Source organism: Molothrus ater, chromosome 2 (assembly GCF_012460135.2).
Source record: "Molothrus ater isolate BHLD 08-10-18 breed brown headed cowbird chromosome 2, BPBGC_Mater_1.1, whole genome shotgun sequence".
Lineage (NCBI taxonomy): Eukaryota > Metazoa > Chordata > Aves > Passeriformes > Icteridae > Molothrus > Molothrus ater.
This window is the reverse complement of record NC_050479.2, coordinates 150,226-170,268: the sequence shown is the minus strand read 5'-3', so window position 1 is coordinate 170,268 and position 20,043 is coordinate 150,226. Positions and strand designations below refer to the sequence as shown.

Here is a 20,043-nt window from a genome sequence, read left to right as displayed (position 1 = left end):
CGAGCCGGGCTGGTGGAATGGGTTTATTAATTAATGATTTAGTACAACACAGACCCTCATTATGCCACATGCATTGGGGACCCTGGGGGGGGCGTGACCCACCGTGGGGGCAGCGGTGGGGGCAGGACCCCCAACACCCGGGGTAACTCCGTGCCCTGGAGCGTTGGGTCCGTGGTCCTGCCCCCCGACGCTGCCTTGCCCAGCCAATGCCCCCCCTGCCCTCGCCCCGCTCAGGGGGTCTGAGCCCCTCCCCGCCGCTGTTTGAGGGTCCCCAGGAGGGTCTGCACCCCCCGGCGCACGGAGGAGCCCACCCGCCGTGCCACCGAGTCGGCCGGGGGCGCGGGCAGGCAGGAGCTGGAGGCCTGGGGCCGCGCATCCAGGCACTTCTGGTAGCGGAGCTGCGGGCAGGAGCGAGGGAGCGGCGTCAGCGGGGCCGGGGGCAGCCCAGGGGGGGACAGGGGCGGCACTCACCACGCAGGCAGCCTGCAGCGCCTCGCTGAGCCCCGCGGCGTTGGGCTCACACCACACCATGTGGCAGCGGAAGGTGCCGGGGGCGCTGGCCATGATGAAGGCGAAGGCGCGGACGTCGCGTCCCACCCCCATGAAGGACAGGAAGCGCACGCGGCACTCGCACAGCACCGCCTCTGTCTGGGGACACCGGGGACACCACGGTGGGGAGGGGGCCATGGGGACACCCTCAGCAAGGGGACAGGGTCAGCAGGGCACATGGGGTGTCACCCCAGGAAGGGTGGGGAGGTCACTGCGGTACCCTGGGGCTGGGAGGGAATCCCCCGAGACCCCGCGGGATGGGGTGGGATGGGGACACGGTGGAAGGAGCCATGGTGGTACCCAACCCATCCCTGGCACAAGGACGGGTCTCTGCAGCCCCTCTGACACATGACAGAGTCACTCAGACCCCATAACAGGGTCACCAGTGAGGGCGGGGGTCAACACATCTCCCCTAGGCCAGGGTGGTGGTCCGAGGTGGGGATGGATGCCCCTGGTGATGGTGAGGGTGCCAGGGGAGGGGGTCCGAGGGGGGCACCCACCTGGCGGTGAGCAATGGTGAGGGTGGCGGGGGCCACACTGACCACCACGGGGGTGGGCGCAGGGGGCTCCCCTGAGCCAGGGGCCAGCGCCGCCTCCAGCGCCGCGTTGATCACATCCATGCCTGGGGGCACAGGGAGCCTCAGGGCAGCCCTGGGGGTGCCCTTGCCCCACAGCTGCCGAGCATGGGCCAGAGGAGCCCCCCGAGACTCCCCCCTTCCCCTCAAGTCCCCGACTCACCCACTGGCTTGGCCACGGGGACACAGCCCAGGTAACACACGGGGAAGCGCTGAACCACCTCACTCTTGGGGGCTGGGAACTCCACTGTGGGGGAGGCACTGTCAGACACCCCCAGAGCCCCCCAAAACACCCCAGAGCCCCAACATCCGTCCAGAACCCCTGCCCAGCCCTCAGGGCTCACCCAACACCTCCCAAGACCTCTTGGATGCTGGGCACTCCAGTGTGGGGGGGGACATGACAGACCGACCCAAGGCCCTCCAAGACCCCCCAGAGCACCCCCAGAACTCCCAACACCCCCAACTGCACTGCCTTGCTCCTGGGGGCTGGGAGCCCTGCTGTGGTGGGGGACATTGTCAGACCCCCCCCCAAACCTCCCTAAAAGCCACCCCCCCTCCCACTGCCCTCCACCAGTGAATGCAACCTCCAGACCCACAAGGCCCCTTCCTGTCCCCTTGCAGGACTCCCCCTTCCTGGTTACCCCCAGACTCCCAGGGTACCCCCAGAGCCCCCCAGCTCTCTCCCAGGTACCCCCTAGCCCCGTACCCTGCAGGGGAGGCTCCCCCAGCCGGGGGGGCTCTGTCCCCAGGCCATTGCCTGCTGCCCGGGCACTTCGCCGCTCCGCCGTCAGCTGGGGACAGATGTGACACCACTGTCACCTCCAGGGACCCCCACGGTGACCCACAGTCCCCCAGATGTCACACAAGGGCACCCCCAGCCCTCCTGGCTGTCACACCCTGGGCACCCCAGGGACCCCTGGCCCCGGTGCCCTGTGGCAGGTCTGTGGGGACACGGGGGTGGGCAGGGGTCACCCCTAGGGGCCGGCTGGAGGGGCCTGAGGTCTCACCTGTGTGCAGATGTGCAGGCTAGGGCAAGTCCTGGCGGGGTTCTGGGGGTCTCACCTGGGCACAATGTGGTGCAGACCAAGGAAGGGGAATTTGGGGTGGGTTACCTGGGCCTGGGGGCTCCTGGGGGTGTCTCACCTGGGCCCAGACCTGGTGCAGGCCAGGTGGGGGGTTCTCAGGGGCTTTGTGGGGGTCTCATCTAGGCAGAGACGCAGCTCAGGCCAAGGTGGCGGTTTGGGGGGAAGCCCAGCAGAGGGTTGAGGAGGGTTTACCTGGACACAGAACCAGTGCCAGCCAGAGTGGGGGGCTCAGGGGAGGTTTAGGGGGGTCTCACCTGAGCACAGACCCGGTGCAGGCCATGGGGCAGTGTGAGGGGCTCTGGGGGTCTCACCTGAGCACAGACCCAGTGCAGGCCATGGGGCAGTGTGGGGGGCTCTGGGGGTCTCACCTGAGCGCAGACCCGGTGCAGCCCGGCGGCGATTGCGCTGGCAGGCCCCTCGCAGCGGAACACGTGGCACTTCAGCACCTGCGTCAGGGGGTCCCGGGCCACGTATGCAAAGTCCCTGGGGGAGGGGTCACACTCAGGACCACCCCGGTGCCCTCCCCAGCCAGCCTGAGCCGGGACTGGGGGCACTGGGGGTCTGGGGGCAGGTTGGAGCCATACCTCTCCCTGTGTCCCCGGCAGCACAGCGGGACAGAGCAGGGTTAGGGGGTGCCGGGGGGCACGGGGCCCCCTCAGCCCCAGGACCCACCCCACACTCCGAGGGGCAGATCTGATTCTGCCCCACACCCTTCTCTGCTGGGGGGGCTCAGTGCTGGGACCCCATGGCCCCCTCCTGCCCAACCCATGGGACCACATCCACACGTGGGACCTCCCAGCCCTGTGCACATGTGAACCCCACAGCCCCACACCTCACCCCTGTGGGGAACCCAGCCCCATGGCCCCTCCACACCCCAATGCCTCCATACATGGCATTCCAGAGCCCCCACCCCACACTGTGTGGGACCTCCAGGCCCCGTGGGGGTCCCACACACCCAGACCCCCCATCCCTGCACCCCACATGTACAGGATCCCCAGCCCTGGGTACCTTGCAGACACCAGAGCCCCCCATGTGCCCTCCCCAGTGCTGCACACACACACACAGTGTGCCCCGTGTGCCCTCCCCAGTGCAGCACACACACACACAGTGTGCCCCGTGTGCCCTCCCCAGTGCAGCACACACACACACAGTGTGCCCTCCCCAGTGCTGCACACACACACACAGTGTGCCCCGTGTGCCCTCCCCAGTGCAGCACACACACACACAGTGTGCCCCGTGTGCCCTCCCCAGTGCTGCACACACACAGTGTGCCCTCCCCAGTGCTGCACACACACACAGTGTACCCTGTGTGCCCTCCCCAGTGCACTACACACACACACAGTGTGCCCCGTGTGCCCTCCCCAGTGCTGCACACACACACAGTGTGCCCCGTGTGCCCTCCCCAGTGCTGCACACACACACAGTGTGCCCCGTGTGCCCTCCCCAGTGCTGCACACACACACAGTGTACCCTCCCCAGTGCTGCACACACACACAGTGTGCCCTCCCCAGTGCTGCACACACACACACAGTGTGCCCCGTGTGCCCTCCCCAGTGCTGCACACACACACAGTGTGCCCCATGTGCCCTCCCCAGTGCAGCACACACACACAGTGTGCCCTCCCCAGTGCAGCACACACACACAGTGTGCCCTCCCCAGTGCTGCACACACACACAGTGTGCCCCGTGTGCCCTCCCCAGTGTAGCACACACACACAGTGTGCCCCGTGTGCCCTCCCCAGTGCTGCACACACACACAGTGTACCCTGTGTGCCCTCCCCAGTGCAGCACACTCACAGGTGTGTCCCCCCAGTGCTGCACACTCACAGGTGTGCCCCCGTGTGCCCAGCCCCACCTGCTGCCGTGCCGCCCCACGCCCCAGACGCGGATGGCGCCCACGGGCTGCGCGTGCAGCAGCGCCCGGTCCTGCGGGTCCACCAGCTTCAGCGTGCGCTCCTCCAGCACCAGCAGCGCCCGCGCCTGGGCACGGCAGCATCAGGGGGGGCTCAGCTCCCCCGGGTGACAGGGGGGCCGAGGAGAGGGAGTGGGATGGGTGTGGGGGCACAGGGGGTGTGGGGTCACTCACCTCCCCCAGGGGGACAGCACAGAGGGTGTGGGATGGGTGTGGGGGGCACAGGGGTCACTCACCTCCCCCCAGGTGCCGGGGAGCAGCGCAGAGGGTGTGGGATGGACACTGGGGGCACAGGGAGGGTCTGGGGTCACTCACCTCCCCCCAGGTGCCAGGGGACAGCACAGGGTGTGGGATGGACACAGGGGGTCTGGGGTCACTCACCTCCCCCCAGGGGGACAGCACAGAGGGTGTGGGGGTACAGGGGGCACAGGGAGGGTCTGGGGTCACTCACCTCCCCCCAGGTGCCAGGGGGGCCCTCGCGGGGCCCCGAGAGCTGCCGGATGCAGGCGCTGACGGTGCTGCTGCTGCGGCCAGGCCCCAGCTCCTCCTCCCGCAGCTGCACCCAGCCCAGGGAGCGCACCGGGAGGCCCTGGGGGCAGCGGGAACGGCACTCAGCGGGGATGTGTGGGGCTGGGGCTGTGGGGCAGGGATGGTGAGGGGCGAGGGGGCAGGGGGGCGGTGTGGGGCAGCCTCAGCTCCGCAGCAGTAACCCGGCCCCGCACCGCCCCATCTGCACAGCCCCGGGGCAGGGCAGGTCCGCACAGGCCGTGGCCGAGGCCCCTCCCCTGCAGGTGACACCCTGGGGCACCCCTGAGGCGTTGGGTCCCAGCCCCCAGCAGCAGAGCAGACCCCAGGGAAGTGGGGAAGGGGCCCTGCGGGCGGGCAGGGTCAGGAGAGCGGCCCTACCTTGGAGTCCAGCACATCCTCCTCGCCCAGGGCCATGCTGCAAGGGGAAGGGTGGGGGCGTCACTGACTGCACCCTGACACTCTGGGGCCTCTCCAGCCCCAAACCCTGCCCGAGAGCCCCCTGGGATCCCCCATATCCCATACCTGGGTCACTGCACCCTGACTACCTCAGACATTCCCCCCCAAACCTCTGCCTTGAGATCCTGGGAGTCCCCCAATCCATCCTGAGACCCCATTTCCCTGCCCCACACCTGGGTCCCTGCCCCCTCAGCTCCCACTTCACAGGGCACACCCTCTCTCACCTGTCACCCAGAGTCCCACATCCCGACAGGGCCCAGGCACAGCCCTGCCCATGTGTCCCCCCAGTCCCTGTGCCCCCCAGCGCACCCCTCTCCTGGCGATCCTGGGCCTGGTGACAGCATCTCCAGGTCTGACACTCCTGGCTCCTCATCTTCCTCTTCCTCCTCCTCCTCTTCCTCCTCAGCCGTGGGGTCCTAGGGGCAAGGGGGCTCTGTGGGGTTGGGGGGCACTGACCCCCCACCCTTTCCCATCCACCAGCCCCTCTCACCTTCCACAAGTCTCCATTATTGAAGGTCTCGGCCGGGGCAAAGCTCGTCCAGGAAAGCTGCAGGGGACTGGGTCAGGCTGCTGTGTAGGGCAGCCCCCCAGTGCCCCATGGTTCCCCCAGTCACCCCACAGCACACTATGGGAGCCCCATGGTAACCCCAAGAACAACCCACGCCCAGACCACCGGTGCCCTAAGCCCCCCATAACCACCCCACCATCATCCCACAGCCACCCTGTGCCCCACAGCCACCCCCATGGCCCCACAGGGGCTGCCCTACAGCCACCCCCATGGCCCCACAGCCACCTCCCAGTCCAAGCCCAGCCCTCTCGGTCCCGACTCACGGTGGGCCCCTCGGTGGGGGTGCTGCCGTCGGAAGGGGTCTCGTGGGGCCCGCCGGGGGGCTCCCACTGGGTGGTCCCAGTGGGGACATGCCAGTAGTAGGTGCCCGAGGTGTCCTGCACCCGCAGCCAGCCGGGGGGCAGGTCCCCATGTGCCCCTGCGCCACACGGCCACAGCGACTCTGTAGGGCAGGGGCAGAGGGCTCAGCCCGGCCCCGCACAGCCCCCCGTGCCAGGGACATGAGGGCTCCACAGGGACACGGGGACAAAGGGGGGGCATGGAGATAATGGGGCTGGGGACACAGAACAGTGCCCAGGGGCTGGGGTACCAGGGACCAGCAATGGCACCCGGGGGGCTGCGAGTGCCGCAGTGGGCACACAGCCAGGGACCAGGGGAGATGTGGAGCTGACAGGGGCACGGGGCATGGCAGGAAGGAGTACGGGCTCTGCGGGGCAGCCAGAGAGTGTCAGAAGCCTCCATGGGGCAGCTGTGGGACAGCGAGGGCTCACCGTGGGGCTCCGCGGGGCAGCCACAAGTCACGGGAGCTCCGGCGGTGCCCACCTGGCTCATCGGGGGAGCTGCCGGGGCTGCCCTGGCTCAGCGTGGCCCAGCTCGAGTCCTCGTCGCTGCCGGGGCCGGGCCCCCCGAAGAGGCGGCTGGCGCTGCGCCCCGGCGGCTCCCGCAGGCCCCGCTCCGCGCCCAGAGCCGGCGGGGACACCCCGGGCCCGTCCTCCTCCTCCTCGTCCTCCTCCTCCTCTTCATCCTCCTCCTCCTCCTCCGAGGCGCCGATCAGCAGGGCCCGCGGGTCGCGGGCAACGTTCCGGGCATTGCGGGCCCGGACCCCCGGCTCCAGCGCCCCGGGGGAGTCCCCGTGCGCCCCGGGGGAGCGCCCTGGCCCCGGGCCCGGCTCGAGCTCGTTGCGGTTCTGGTCCTGGCCGGCCTTGGCCCAGCCGGCGCCGGGCAGCTCCTCGGCCGGGGCGCCGCCGGGGCCGGTGCGGGGGTCGGGGGCCGCGGGCAGCCCCAGGCTCAGCCCCGGGCACCGGTTGTCGTTGGCCAGGTCGCTGCGCTTGCTCAGGGCCCCCGACATGGTGCGAGGACGCGGGGAGCGGCGGGACCCCCGGCGCGGCGGGAGCCCGGCCCGGCCCGGCCGCGGCTGCCGGTGCTGGGGTGGGCGGGCGGGGGGGTCCTACAGCCCCCGGGGCGCCTCCGCGTCCATCGGGCCTGTGGGGAGCGGCGGTAGCACCGGGACCCCCGGCACGGACGCTCCGCGGCCCCGGCTCCTCCCAAGGACTCGGCATCCCCTCGCAGCCCCCTCCCGGCCCGGGCAGCCTTCCCCGGCACCGGCATCCACATCCCCGCACCCCGGGGCACTGGCATCCACATCCCCGCATCCCGGAACGCGGGGACCCCCCGGCACCGGCACCCCCTCGGCCCCGCATCCCGCACGGCCCCGCGGCCCGGTCCCGGCTCCCCCCGCCGTCCCCTCCGCGCCCGCAGCCCCCGGGGTGACCCCGCCGCTCCCCCGGCCCAGGGTCCCTCCGCATCCTCCCCGCGGCCCCGCCAGGGGGATCCCACCGGGACCCCGCACCCACGGCCCCCTCCGCTGCCCCGGCCCGGCCCTCGGGGGTGTGCGTAGGGCCCGGCCCCCCCGCCCCACCCGTGCCCAGCCCAGCGGGGCCGCCCGTGCTCCCTCCCCCGTTCTCTGCCCGCTGCCGGTACCTGCGGCGGCTCCGCTGCCGGGGGTCGCGGGGGAGGGTGGGGGGCTTGGGGCCGCGTCACTTCCGCTTCCGGCCGGCGGAGGGACAGCGCCGCCTCCGGTACCGGTACCGGCACCAGCACCGGCCGGGACCACCGGCACCCGCCGGGCCCTCTCCGGCACCGGCGGGACCACCGGCCCCTCTCCGGACCCTGCCCGGCACGCACCACCGAAGACCCCCGAGTACCCGCCGGGACCGGGAGCCCCAGGCCTTGCCGGCGGCGGGCAGCTCGATCCGGCCCTGTGTGGCAGCGGGACCTGGGCGGAACGGGGGACCTTCCCCCCGGCGACACTCCCGGGCCGGTGACCCCGACACTGCCTGTGCCCACCCCATTGTTCCGGTGCTACGGACCCGTTCAGCCCAGCTGAGCCCCCCGTTACCCCTAGCGGCATCCCGCAAGGCACCGGCACCGCCGGTTTCCACCCCGCTGCCCCCACACCGGGACGGGGCCGGGGCAGCACCGGGACTCCCTACGGCTGCTGTGCCCCCGGAATCCCCCACCCCCGGCTGGACCGGGAGGCTCCCGGCTCTTACCAGCCCCGGAGGGGCAGCACCGGGGGTTCCGGCCGGGAGCAGCGACGGTGACACGGGGTGTGGGGACCGGTCTGATCCCGCACAGGATCGCAGCCACTCCGTTTGGTGAGACCGCCAAGGCTGAGTCCAGCCTGTGACTGATCCCCACCTTGTCCCCAGCCCAGAGCTCCGAGTGCCACCTCCTGCTGTTCCTTGGACGTGGGATGGGCACTCCAGACCTCCCTGGACAGCCCCTTCCAGCACGGGGCAGCCCTTTCCATGAAGAAATTCCTCCTGATGTCCAACCTGAACCTCCCCGAGCACCGCTTGTGGCCATTTCCTCTTGTCCTCTCACTTGTTTCCTGGAAAGGTCCCCCCTGAGCCTCCTTTGCTCCAGGCTCAGCCCCTTCCCAGCTCCCTCAGGGATTCTCCAGTCCCTTCCCAGCTCCATTCCCTGCCCTGGACACGCTCCAGCCCCTCCAGGGCTCTCCTGCAGGACCAGAACTGGACACAGCCCTCGAGGTGTCACACAGTGCCAGCACAGGGGACAATCCCTGCCCTGGGGCTGTGCCCACACTGGGTCTGTGCCCACACTGGGGCTGGCACAGCCCAGGTGCCATCAGCCTCTTGCCCATCTGGGCACACCTGGGCTCACATCCAGCCCCTGTGCCCAGCACCCCCAGGGCCGTTTGCAGCCCCCTGCCCCTCTGCCCAGCCTGGGGTGTCGCAGGGGTTTTGGTGACCCGAGCAGAAGCCCCAGCACTTGCCCTTGTTGACCCTCACACCGCTGGCCTTGGCTCGTTAGTCCAGCCTGGCCAGACCCCTCTGGGATCCTTTCTGCCCTCGGCAGAGCCACATTCCAACCAGCCGTGTGTGGTCCATGGACTCCACGCTCCATCCAGGTCACTGACAGCTCTGGGACAGCACCGCCCCAGCAGTGAGCCCTGGGGAGCCCAGCAGTGCCTGGCCCCCAGTGTGGCCCCATTCCCACCCCTCCCTGGGGCTGGCCCTCAGCCAGGTGCTCCCAACAAGGAGCACCTGTCCCAGCCAGGCTGCAGGTGCTCCGTGGGATGCCAGGGAGACAGAGATGGTGCCAAAAGCTTTGCTGAGCTTCAGGCAGGCACACCCACGCCTGTCCCACAGGTCACCCTGTCTCCCAGCAGGACCTGCCTTTCCCAGCCCTCAGCTGGATCTGATCCCTGGCTGTCCTGCCCATGCTGTGGGACCCACAGGTGATCTGTTCTGGGAGCTTCCCAGCATCAGGACCAGGAACAGGGACTTCCCTGGATCCTCCCTCCAGCCCTGCTTGGGAACAGGGTCACAGACACCCCAGGGATGGTGGGGGTGATGAGCAGGGTCTGGTGAGCTCTGCTGCCATCCAGGATCCCCCAGGGATGGCCAGAGTCAGTGAGGACCGGGCAGAGCAGCCCCGTGACCCCTCCACAGCCCCTGTGGTATCCCCGGGGGTCCACTGGGGTCTGAGCAGCTCGGCAGGTCACTGACCACTTTCTCCTGGGTACACGGACCAGTATGGACCAGTTCCTACTCCTAGTACAGCCCAGTCTGACCCAGTCTCCATGCCAGTACAGCCCAGTCTGACCCAGTATAAATACAGACCAGTCCAGCCCAAACCCTGCTGCCAGCACAGACCACTCTGACCCAATACAGACCAGTCTAACCCTGTCCCCACTCCCAGTGTGTCCCTGTCCCTGCAGATGGGTCAGTGCTGGCAGAACGCCCAGGCCAGGCAGGCGCCCACGGTGCCACTGAGCTCCAGGCACAGCTCCTGTCCCTGCTGGCCTGGCACAGTCTGGGGGTGTCCAGTGCAGCTGGGGGGGCCCACAGGCCACGGGGGCTGCAGGGCAGGGTGTGTGAAGGACAGCCAGGGCTACGGGGCAGCACGGGCCAGGGTACTTCCAGAATACTTTATTTTGTACATACAGTTTTGTCAGCGTGCGGCAGCTGCCCCACAGCCCCTGGAGCCCCCCAGAGCTGTGGAGCAGCAGTGCAGTGGGGCAGCAGGCACACACAGTCACCCCACAGCTGGGGAGGGGAGCTGGGAGCTGGGGGGCAGCCCTCAAGGGGCATGGGGCTCTGGACTGGCCACCCCCAGCCCCCCACAAGCCCTTCCAGCGGCTCCCCCTGCCCCTCAGTCCCCCACACCTTGGGAACCCTGTCAGCAGGGGCAGTGGGATGCTGGCCCTGCCGTGGGTGAGGGGCCAGACTGTGACCCCCAGGCAGCCCCCACCCCACGGGACCCATCCTCACCCCCCCAGGCCCGGCTGCCCCCTGGGATAAAGTGCACATGAAGCCAGGATGGCGCTTGGGGGGCAGGCGAGGCCGCGGGGCAGCCGTGCCCCCGGTGCAGCTGCAGGCTCCTGCTGCCGTGCCCGGTGCCGTGCCCGGTGCCCTGGCCGTCACTGCAGGTAGCGATAGGCCTTGAAGCAGTGGTTGCCCGAGTCGGCCACGACCACGTGGCCATCGGAGGTGAGGGCCAGCCCCTGCGGGCCGTACAGCGGGTCAGCCGCCGTGTTGATGTAGGACAGGAACGAGCCCGCGCTGTCAAACACCTGCAGGAGTGCACAGTGCTGTGCCCCACGGCCCAGGGACACCCAGCCCCAGGGACACCCAGCCCCAGGGACCCCCAATGGCCCCATGGCCCAGGGACACCCAGCCCTGACAGCCCCCAAACCTGCGGGATGCACTCCCTGTGGGGGCACGTGGTCAAGATCCCCCCCGGGTCTATTCCAGTTAACCCAAGACGCTCCCAGTTGTTCCCAGATGACCCCAGACCCCTTCCCAGTCCATCCCAGTTGCTCTTGGTGCAAAACTCTTCCCAGCTCCTCCCAGCTGCCCCTAGGCCCCCATGGACCATTCCCAGTTGACCAGAGACCCTCCTCTGTTGCTCCCATTTGTCTGACCCCTCCCATCTGACTGCAGACCCTGCACAGACTCTTCCCCACTGACCCAAGATCCTCTCCAGTCTCTCTCACTCAAACACAGTTGTGTCCTGGTTCCCTGCAGGTGCCCTCAGCACACACGTGGGATGGGGAAGGGGCAGTGCTGAGCCCCCGTGGGCTGCCCTGGGGGGATGTGCGCAGGTACAGGTGTGCAGGTACAGGTGTCCATGTAGGCACAGGTGTCTGTGCAGGCACAGGATTCCGTGTGTCCGTGCAGGCACAGGTGTCTGTGTGTCTGTGCCAGTACAGGTGTCCATGTGGGCACAGGTGTGTGTGTCCATGCAGGCACAGGTGTCTGTGTGTCTGTGCCAGCACAGGTGTCCATGTGGGCACAGGTGTGTGTGTCCGTGCAGGCACAGGTGTCTGTGTGTCCATGCAGGCACAGCTGTCTGTGTGTCCGTGCGGGCACAGCTGTCCGTGTGCTCGTGCCAGCACAGGCGTCCGTGCGGGCACAGGTGTGTGTGTGTCCGTGTATGTCCGTGTGTCCGTGCGGGCACAGGTGTCCGTGTGTCCATGCCAGCACAGGCGTCCGTGTGGGCACAGGTGTGTGTGTCCGTGCAGGCACAGGTGTCTGCGTGTCCATGCAGGCACAGCTGTCTATGTGTCCATGCAGGCACAGGTGTCTGTGTGTCCGTGCCAGCACAGGCGTCCGTGCGGGCACAGGTGTGTGTGTGTCCGTGTATGTCCGTGTGTCCGTGCGAGCACAGGTGTCCGTGTGTCTGTGCCAGCACAGGCGTCCGTGTGGGCACAGGTGTGTGTGTCCGTGCAGGCACAGGTGTCCGTGTGTCCATGCAGGCACAGCTGTGTGTCCGTGCGGGCACAGCTGTCCGTGTGTCCGTGCCAGCACAGGCGTCCCTGTGGGCACAGGTGTGGTACCTGGATGCGGCTGTTGCCCCAGTCAGCCACGATGATGTTGCCGTTGCTGTCCACGGCCACCCCCGTGGGTGCGTTGAACTGCCCGTTGCCCTCGCCGTGCGAGCCGAACTTGAACAGGAACTCACCCTCGGCATTGTACACCTGGTGGGCATGGGGGGGTCACTGCAGCCCCCAGCCCGCCCTCAGAGCACCAGGGGGCTCTCAGCACCTGCCTGTGCCTGCACTCACCTTCACAGAGTGGTTGTGGAAGTCGGTCACCACAATCTCATTCTTGTTGTTGACAGCCACAAAATGGGGTCCTGAGGAGACAAAGGAGGCTCAGGCCGAGAGGGGCACAGAGAACTCATCCCCAGGACCGGGGGGCTCGGCCCTGAGGGCAATGGCGGGGTTCAGCCCTGGCCCCATTCTATGGCAGGACCAGAATGGACCCAGAGCCCTGAGGCATGGACAGAGCCGAGAACTCAGAGCCCCCAGGATGGAGCCACTGCCAGAACCTGAGCCCAGGGCCCCAACCCAGAACTAAACCCAGACCCACAATCTGTATCCAGAACTAAACCCAGTGCCCCAGTCTAGGACACACAGCTCAGAACCCAGACCCAACCCAGAACCAAACCCTGAACTCAGAGCCTGGGATCTCAGTCCTGAACCAGAGCCCAGAGATAGAACCTGGAACTGGATCATCACCCCAGAGCCCTGAACCTGTTGCTGGACCTAGAACCAGATCCTGGCTCCCTGTCCAGCCCCAGAACTCAAACCAGAGCTCAGAACAAGTCCTGAGCCCAGAACCTGAACCCACAGCCCAGAGCTGGATCCAGAAAGCAAGTCTAGAACTGCAGCCTGGACCTGTGCCCCAGGCTCAGGCCATTCTTGGGGTCCCAGTGCCACCAGCTGCCCCAGCAATGTGGGGCACACGGTCCTGCCTGCCCTGGGCTCCCAGCTGGGGGGTCCCAGGGCAGGTACCTGCGAACTGGCGCTCGGCGGTGCCGCGGGAGCCAAACCGTGCCACCAGCTTGCCGTTGGGCTGGAAGATGAAGACGCAGCAAGCCTTGTTGTCCACCACGATGATGTGCCCGTTTTTGTCCACAGCGACGCCCTTGGGGCCCATCAGCCGCCCCGCACCCAGCTTTGTCTGGGGGGGGACAGGCAGTGAGGCTGGGAGCTGCCATGGACCCCCAGCCCACGGCTCCCCCTCAGAGCCCTGCTTTGCCTCACCTTGAACTTGCCCTCAGGTGAGAACACGCTGACCCAGCGGTTGTCGTAGTCGGCCACAATGATGTCACCGTTGGTGTCCACTGAGACCCCTGTGGGGCGCTGGAGCTGCCCTGGGGAACGGCCCCGCACCCCGAAACGCAGCCGGAACTGCCCCTCGTTACTGAACACCTGCGAGGGCAGCAGGGTCAGGGGAACCAGGGCAACACCCCCCACCCTGAAATGCAGCCAGAACTGCCCCCCATTGGAGAACCACTGTGGGAGCCAGGGGGGAGCAGGGGGAGTCAGTGGGGGTCTGGGACACTTCAGGGATCCAGGGAGGGGACTGTACCTGCACACATTGGTTACTGCTGATGGGGTCAGTGGGGTCATGGGGGTTCAGGGTTACCCGGGGGGATCAGCGGGGGTCCCAGGGGTCCATACCTGCATGCACTGATTGTTGCTGTAGGGGTTAGTGGAGGGCAACAAGAGTCAGTGGGGGTCCTGGGGGGGTTGGAGGTCCCAAGGGTGTTCATACCTGCACGCACTGGTTGTTGCTGTCAGCCACAACGATGCGGCCAGCGCTGGATGTGGAGATCCCCTGCAGGTTGGTGAACTCGCCCTTCTCCCGGCCACGGCTGCCTGCAGGCACCAGTCAGGGGGGAACATGGGGCCCCGGGAGACCACTCACCACCCCGGTAAACCCCTGCCACGCCCTGGGGCCCTCCACCACCACTCCAGAGAGCCATGAGGAGCCCAGGGAGACCCCACCATCCTGGGGAGCCCTGGGGAGCCCCCACCATCCCAAGACACCCCCCTGCTCCCCACTCACCGACGCGAAAGATGAGCTCGTCCTCGATGGGGTTCTCCTTGCGCTTGGCGCTGCCGTACATGCTGGCGGGGCGGCGCAGGGCCTTCTGCCGCACATGCCCCCCGCCCGGGGACTTGACGCGGCGCTTGGCCTCCTCGGGGGACGGGGGCACGTCGCTGGGGCGCAGGGCGCGCGCGCGGAATGGGGAGCCGCGCACGGGCTGCCCGTAGAGCAGGATGGACAGCACGAAGTCGCCCTCGTTGCGCGGTGTGTACACCAGCTCGTAGGTGCCGTTGCGGTTGTCCTGCACCTCGGCCTCGGCCGCGGCGCCGTCGGGGCCTGTCACGGCGAAGCGCAGGCGGGCGCCGCCGCTGCGCACCAGCGCCCCGTCCTTGTCCTTGGTGGTGACGCTGAGCGAGCAGGGCTGCCCCACCACAGCCTGGCGCAGCCCCTCGCCTGTGGCCACCGTGGTGTGCGCCGTGGCGCTGGTGGTCAGCAGCGCGCCCAGGTTCTGGATAGAGCGGCGCAGCCCCTCGGGCTCGGCGTGGAACTCGAGCTGCGCGTTCTCGTGCGGGTGCTCGGGGAAGGGCCGCGCCGCCAGCTCCCGCAGCCGCTCGCCCATCTGCTTCTGCACCAGCAGCACCTCCGTGGCTGAGCCGTGGTGCAGCGCCTGCTCCGTGAACGCGCAGCTGCTCAGGATGCTCTCCTGGCCCTGCCGAAGCACCTCCAGCTGCGCCTCCAGCACCTGCGCGACCAGGACATCATCACCTGTGGCACCAGGTGGGACCCCAGTGCAACACCCACACTTGAACCACGGGACATCACCTGTGGCACCAGGTGGGACCCCGGTGCCAACACCCACACCTGAGCCACATCCTGGCCCTGCCAGGACCTCCAGCCGCCCCTCCGCGCATCCTGTGGGGATGGCACGTCTCTGTGGTGTCCGTGTGGGACCCCCACACCCAGCACCCCTAACCAAGGCTCCGCATGCTCCCCCACCTGCACCGTAGCCATGGCCACAACCCCAGTGCTGGTGCTGCACTGGGACCCCAACTGTTGCACCGGCTGGGCCACCGGCAGTGGGGCATGGCTGGGGTACCCACACACCCTCCCAGGAAGGGCTGGTGAAGGGCACAGAGCCCCAGGTGTGTTACCTGCTGCTTGGCAGCACAGGTGGCCTCCAGGTCGCGCAGCAGCACCTCCCGCCGCTGCCGCAGCGCTGCCTCCAGCTCCTCGAAGCTGCTCCCGATCTCCGCCTCAGCCTCAGCCCGGCGCTGCCCCAGCTGCCGGCTGATCTCGGCTACCAGCCCCACAGCTGCTGCCAGCTGCGGGAGCCTGGGGAGACACAGGGACCCCCTGAAGTCCCAAACCCCCACCAACCCCACCTGAACCCTGAAATCCCCCACAGCACCCTCATCCAGCTGTGGTACTCTGCAGAAGGAGGACACGGGCACTCCCTGAACCCTCAAACCCCACAGTACCCACGACACCCTCAGCCTCCCCTCCCTCTGTACCGTGTGTGGGTGGCATCAAGCTGGCACTGATCCCAGAGGGAGTGGGGCCCTGGGGACCCCAGCACCCCCTGCCCCCGTACCTGGCACGCACGGCATCCAGCTGGTGCTGCAGGGCTGCCTTGTGCTGCTCCAGCACGTCGCGCAGCGGCACGGTGCGGTGGTCCCGGTGCTCCCGCCGCTCCCCCTCCGTGCACTCCCGGCACATGGCTGTCTCGCAGGGCTCGCAGTAGAACTCCATCACCTGCCACACCTGCGCTCACCTGCTGCCCCACACCTCAGCCCAAGGACCCTGCAGCCTGCCCCAAATCACCTCCTGAGCCCACACAGCCTCCCCCATACTCCCGGGACCACTGCAGCCTCCCCAGACCCTCTCTGTACCCTTTCTCCAAGGCCTGCAGCCCCCCCGAGCCCCCTTGACCCTCACAGACCTTCCACATCCTCACAGACCTTCTTAGCCTTCCTTCCCCAGATCCCAGCCCTCCTAGAGCCTTTCCAGCTCCTGCAGGTCCCCAGTGCCCCTGAGTCACATCAGCCCTTGGGACCTCCCCAGGCCCCCCAGACACCTGCAGCCCCCCAGGTCCCTGCAGCCCCCCCCAGACCCCTTGAGCCCCCAGCACAGCCCCCCAGCCCCTGGCCAGCGCCTGGCCCCACCTTTCCCTCGTGGTTGGGGCAGCAGAGCGGCTGCCCGGTGGCGGCGCCCAGGGGGGGCAGGGGCGCAGGGGGGGCCCCGCGGGGGTCGGGGTCCCGCTGCAGCACCTCCATCAGGTTGGTGATGAAGAAGTTGTTGGGCAGCGCCGGGACACCCCGCTCAGGCAGGATCGAGGTCTGGCGGCACACGGGGCACGACAGGGACAGGCTCTGGGCCGGAATGTAGTTCTGCAGACACCTGGGGTCACAGGGGTCAGGGGGTCACAGGGGTCACGGGGGTCAGGGGTCACACGGGCATGGCAGGGACAGACTGGGCCAGGACATGAAGGGGCAGGGACAGGAGTGGGGGCACAGGGGGCACGTGGGTCCAGATATAGGGACAACAGGGGGACAGATGAGGGGATGGATGGGGGGATAGGGCCTGCTGGGGTGGGGGATGGGGCATGTCTGTGGGGGCAGAACAGGGGGATGAAGGGACAGACGGATGGACAGGGAGACAGGGGAACGGACGGACAGCTTGATGGGGGGACAGAAGGGTGAACGTGCCACCTAGGGTTGGGGGCAGGTAGAGAGAGTGGGATGGACAGATGAACACAAGGGTCAGGATGCAGGACAAGAGCATGTGGATAGGCCTGGGGACAGATGGATGGACAGGGGGGCTGAACACACTGACAGTGGGACAGGAGCAGCAGGATGGACAGACAAGGCAGTGAGGAACACAGGGAGAGGGGGGCAGCGAGACAGACCCAAAGGGTTGGGGTGCAGGCAGAGAGCAGGGGGAGAGATGGACACACAGACATGGGGGCTGTGTGGTGGAGCACCCGGGGGTGAGAACAGGGTGGGAGGGACAGACAAACCAGGGGACAGATGGACAAGATGGCAGGGCTGCAGTGTCACACTGGGGTGCAGGAGGAGGACAGACGGACAGTCACATGGGGGGGCTGCACAGTGTCACATGAGGATGGGAGACACAGATGGACAGACAGACTGGAGGGCTGTGTGGCGTCACACCAGGTGGGGGAGTGGCAGGGGAGCGGGCAGTCAGACAGATGGACAGGATGGACAAGGGATAGCAGTGCCAGTGCCCCTGGGGAGATGATGGATGGATGGATGGATGGATGGATGGATGGATGGATGGATGGATGGATGGATGGATGGATGGATGGATGGATGGATGGATGGATGGATGGAGTAGGACCAGAGGGCTCTGGGAGCACAGAGAGAGGGGGACATCAGCAACAAGACCCCCCCACTTGGGGACCCAGCCAGGGTGCCCCCAGCACCCACACTCAGGGGGCTCAGGGGCTGTGCAGCCCTCCCAGAGAAGAGGGGTGTGGAGGGCAGGGGGTCCCAGCCCCACCGTGCGCCATGGATGTAGGGGGGTCCCAGTCCCCACCTCTGGGGGCACAGGAGGCCTGACTCCATCTCTCATTGGGAGGGCAGGGAGTGCAGGAGGGCCTGGCTCACACCAGTGGGGCTCAGGGGGGTTCTGCTCACACTGAGGGTTTAGGGGGTGCAGTGGGGCACATGGGGGTGCAGCCAGTAGTGCTGGGGTGCAGGCTCAGGGACACAGGGGGTGCAGCAAGGCAGAGGGGGCTGGGTGCACTGGGGGGCAGAGGGATAGGTGCTGGAGGGGCAGAGCAGCTGGGGGGTGCAGGGGGGCAGTAAGGACATGGGGAGTGCATTTGGAGGGTGGCAGTGGCAGGGCTGCAGTCAGGGCTCAGGGGGTGCAGGGGGCCCAGGGCACGGTGGGGATGTGCTGGGGATGGATGCTGGTGGGGTGCAGAAGGCACAGGAGGGGTATAGGGGTGCCCAGAGACACGGTAGGGATGGAGAGTGGGTGCCAGGCACAGAGGGTACACCGGGGGTGCAGTGGGGGGCAGGGAGGAAGTGTAATGAGGGGTCCCACCTCTCACAGGAGGTGTGCAGGCAGGGATTGGGTTCAGGGGGGCAGGGGGGGCTCAGGAGGTCCCATCTCTCACAGAAAGCGTGCAGGCAGGGATGGGGTTTGGGAGGATGCAGGGGGCTCAGGTGGGTTCGGGAGGTCCCACCTCTCGCAGAAGGTGTGCAGGCAGGGCAGCACCTTGGGGTTGCAGTAGCGGTCGAGGCAGATGCTGCAGATCAGGAACTGCTGGTCAATCTGCCGCACCACCGGGCTGGCGGGCTCATGGCGGGCCATGGTGGCTCCTCAGCCTGGCGGGCACACCACAGTGAGGGGCACGCACCCTGCAGCACCCCACGGCGCTGCCGGCACCCCACGGCCGCTCCCAGCCCCAACCACGGCGCCACGCAGCGCCCACCCGCCCCACAGGCTCGGGGTGGGTCATGGCAGACCCTCAGCCCGAGAGTGGGGGGAATTTAAATGCTGGGGAGGCACTGCATGGCACCCTGCAGCCCACCACTGAACCCACCGTGCTCCACAGCCCCCTGCCCACCCCACAGCCCCAGAGAAGGCCATAACAGACACTCACCCCGTGGCATGAGGGCTCAGCACCCCGGGGCAGCCACCCCAAGGGATCCCGCAGTCCCTGGCCCCACAGACACCTTGTGGGGCACACACGGGGACTCCCCCTGACCCCACCGTGCCCATGGCCCCCACAGCCTCACACAGACAGCACCGTGTCCCCGGCACTGCCCTGCCCCTCCTGCCCCTCGGAATGCACTGACCCCACAGCCCCTCTCCTTGGCCCCATGGCACCATCCATGGTGAGGAATCGCCACAGGGCACCCACAGCACCCACAGCAGCCGCCCTCCCGCCCCAGGGGCACACCCCACCGCCGCCGCCGCCGCCTCTTGAGCCCCCCGGCACCGAGCCCAGCCCCGGTCCCGTGCGACACCCCTCACCCCCCTGTCCCCGGCGCCGCACTGACCCCGCAGCCCCGTGCCCACCGCCGCTGTCCCCGGCCCGGCCCCGGCCCCGCTCACGGCGCTGCGGCGGCTCCGCGCTCCAGGCCGCGGCCCCGCCCCGGCCGCCATTGTGCGGCACCGCCCCCCCCGCGGCAACGGGGCACGGCGGAGCCCGGGGGTCCCACGGCCCGCGGGGCCCGGGGGGCGCTGCCCGCGGCCATCCCGCCCCCCCCCCCCGGCCCCTCACACCCCTCCCCGCGGTGCCCCCCCCCGCCCGGTGCCCGGTGCCGGGGCCGCCCCCGCTCACCCCCGCACTCACCCCCCCCGCAGCCCCCTCCTCGCTCCCGCGCGCGCCGCGGGACCCCACGGCGCATCCTCGGCCCCGGCCCGGGATGCGACAGGGAGGCGGCCGGGCCGGGCGGCACCAACCGCGCTCCGCAGGGGGAGGCGGGACGCGCCACCGCCTCCCCGTCCCACGGAACCCGCCCCCGAGGACACCCCACGCGCGGTGCCGAGGCGCCGCCGCAGGACGCGCTGCCGCCCCCGGCTGGGGGGCTCGTGGGGAGGGTGCGGCGGGAAAGTGCGCAAAGTGACCCCTCGGCCCCCCCTCCAGCGGCAGTGGTCTCGCCCTGGGCTGTGGCTCTGCAGCTGGGGGGGGCTCCGCGCATCCAGGGGTACCCGGCTGTTGCCACGGCAACCACATCCCGACCCCGAATCTGGGGGGGCTGACCCCAAATTGGAGCGGGAGCAGGGCTGGGGAATGTGGGCACACACTGGTGGGTGGGGGCATGGCGCGGCGGGGGGGTTACCGAGCGTGGGGTGACGGGTGGAATAAATTGGGAAGTAGGAAGAATATAAAAGGGGGAATAAAGGGAAGGTCAAGGCGAACAGGTGGGTATAAAGGGCGGCGAGGGGGATGCACAGGTAAAAAGAGGTGTAACATAGCGGTTATAGAGGGGTGGTATAAAGGAGGTACAGGCCGGGTACAAAGGGGT

At 68.5% G+C, this 20,043-nt stretch overlaps 3 protein-coding genes across 3 annotated transcripts; 1 reads left to right on the top strand and 2 right to left on the bottom strand.

Moving 5' to 3' along the window:
• Positions 1-10: 10 nt before the first annotated feature.
• APBB1 (amyloid beta precursor protein binding family B member 1) lies at positions 11-7,705 on the bottom strand. The gene is made up of 14 exons (XM_036384136.2): positions 7,653-7,705; positions 6,495-7,154; positions 5,936-6,114; positions 5,595-5,651; positions 5,414-5,520; positions 5,027-5,063; positions 4,572-4,709; positions 4,064-4,188; positions 2,578-2,692; positions 1,831-1,915; positions 1,288-1,371; positions 1,050-1,171; positions 472-648; positions 11-398 (listed from the first exon to the last, which is right to left on the bottom strand). Exons 2-14 carry the CDS (start codon positions 7,018-7,020, stop codon positions 231-233), a joined length of 1,920 nt encoding a protein of 639 aa, XP_036240029.1. The 5' UTR covers positions 7,021-7,154; positions 7,653-7,705; the 3' UTR covers positions 11-230.
• A 2,404-nt stretch (positions 7,706-10,109) lies between these two features.
• Positions 10,110-19,487, bottom strand: TRIM3 (tripartite motif containing 3). The gene is made up of 12 exons (XM_036388807.1): positions 19,368-19,487; positions 18,252-18,393; positions 16,204-16,438; positions 15,633-15,793; positions 15,193-15,373; positions 14,060-14,783; positions 13,766-13,869; positions 13,252-13,419; positions 13,000-13,168; positions 12,268-12,338; positions 12,040-12,180; positions 10,110-10,773 (listed from the first exon to the last, which is right to left on the bottom strand). Exons 2-12 carry the CDS (start codon positions 18,377-18,379, stop codon positions 10,621-10,623), a joined length of 2,235 nt encoding a protein of 744 aa, XP_036244700.1. The 5' UTR covers positions 18,380-18,393; positions 19,368-19,487; the 3' UTR covers positions 10,110-10,620.
• On the top strand, positions 18,378-19,777 carry LOC118689107 (proline-rich proteoglycan 2-like). The gene is made up of 2 exons (XM_036387226.1): positions 18,378-18,410; positions 19,079-19,777. Exons 1-2 carry the CDS (start codon positions 18,378-18,380, stop codon positions 19,775-19,777), a joined length of 732 nt encoding a protein of 243 aa, XP_036243119.1.
• The last annotated feature ends 266 nt before the right edge of the window (positions 19,778-20,043 follow it).

Bases quoted from the DNA above. Each gene is read 5' to 3' on its own strand.
- APBB1 (XM_036384136.2), bottom strand. From the start codon at position 7,020: ATGTCGGGGGCCCTGAGCAAGCGCAGCGACCTGGCCAACGACAACCGG. The intron at 1,916-2,577 runs GTGAGACCCCCA...ATCTGTCCCCAG, and splicing joins TGCACCGGGTCTGCGCTCAG to CTGACGGCGGAGCGGCGAAG. The intron at 649-1,049 runs GTGGGTGCCCCC...CGGTGTCCCCAG, and splicing joins TCACCATTGCTCACCGCCAG to ACAGAGGCGGTGCTGTGCGA.
- TRIM3 (XM_036388807.1), bottom strand. From the start codon at position 18,379: ATGGCCCGCCATGAGCCCGCCAGCCCGGTGGTGCGGCAGATTGACCAG. The intron at 16,439-18,251 runs GTGGGACCTCCC...CTGTGACCCCAG, and splicing joins CTGCACACCTTCTGCGAGAG to GTGTCTGCAGAACTACATTC. The intron at 10,774-12,039 runs GTACCACACCTG...GCACTCCTGCAG, and splicing joins GGGGCAACAGCCGCATCCAG to GTGTTTGACAGCGCGGGCTC.
- LOC118689107 (XM_036387226.1), top strand. From the start codon at position 18,378: ATGGTGGCTCCTCAGCCTGGCGGGCACACCACA. The intron at 18,411-19,078 runs GTGAGGGGCACG...CTGACCCCGCAG, and splicing joins AGCCTGGCGGGCACACCACA to CCCCGTGCCCACCGCCGCTG.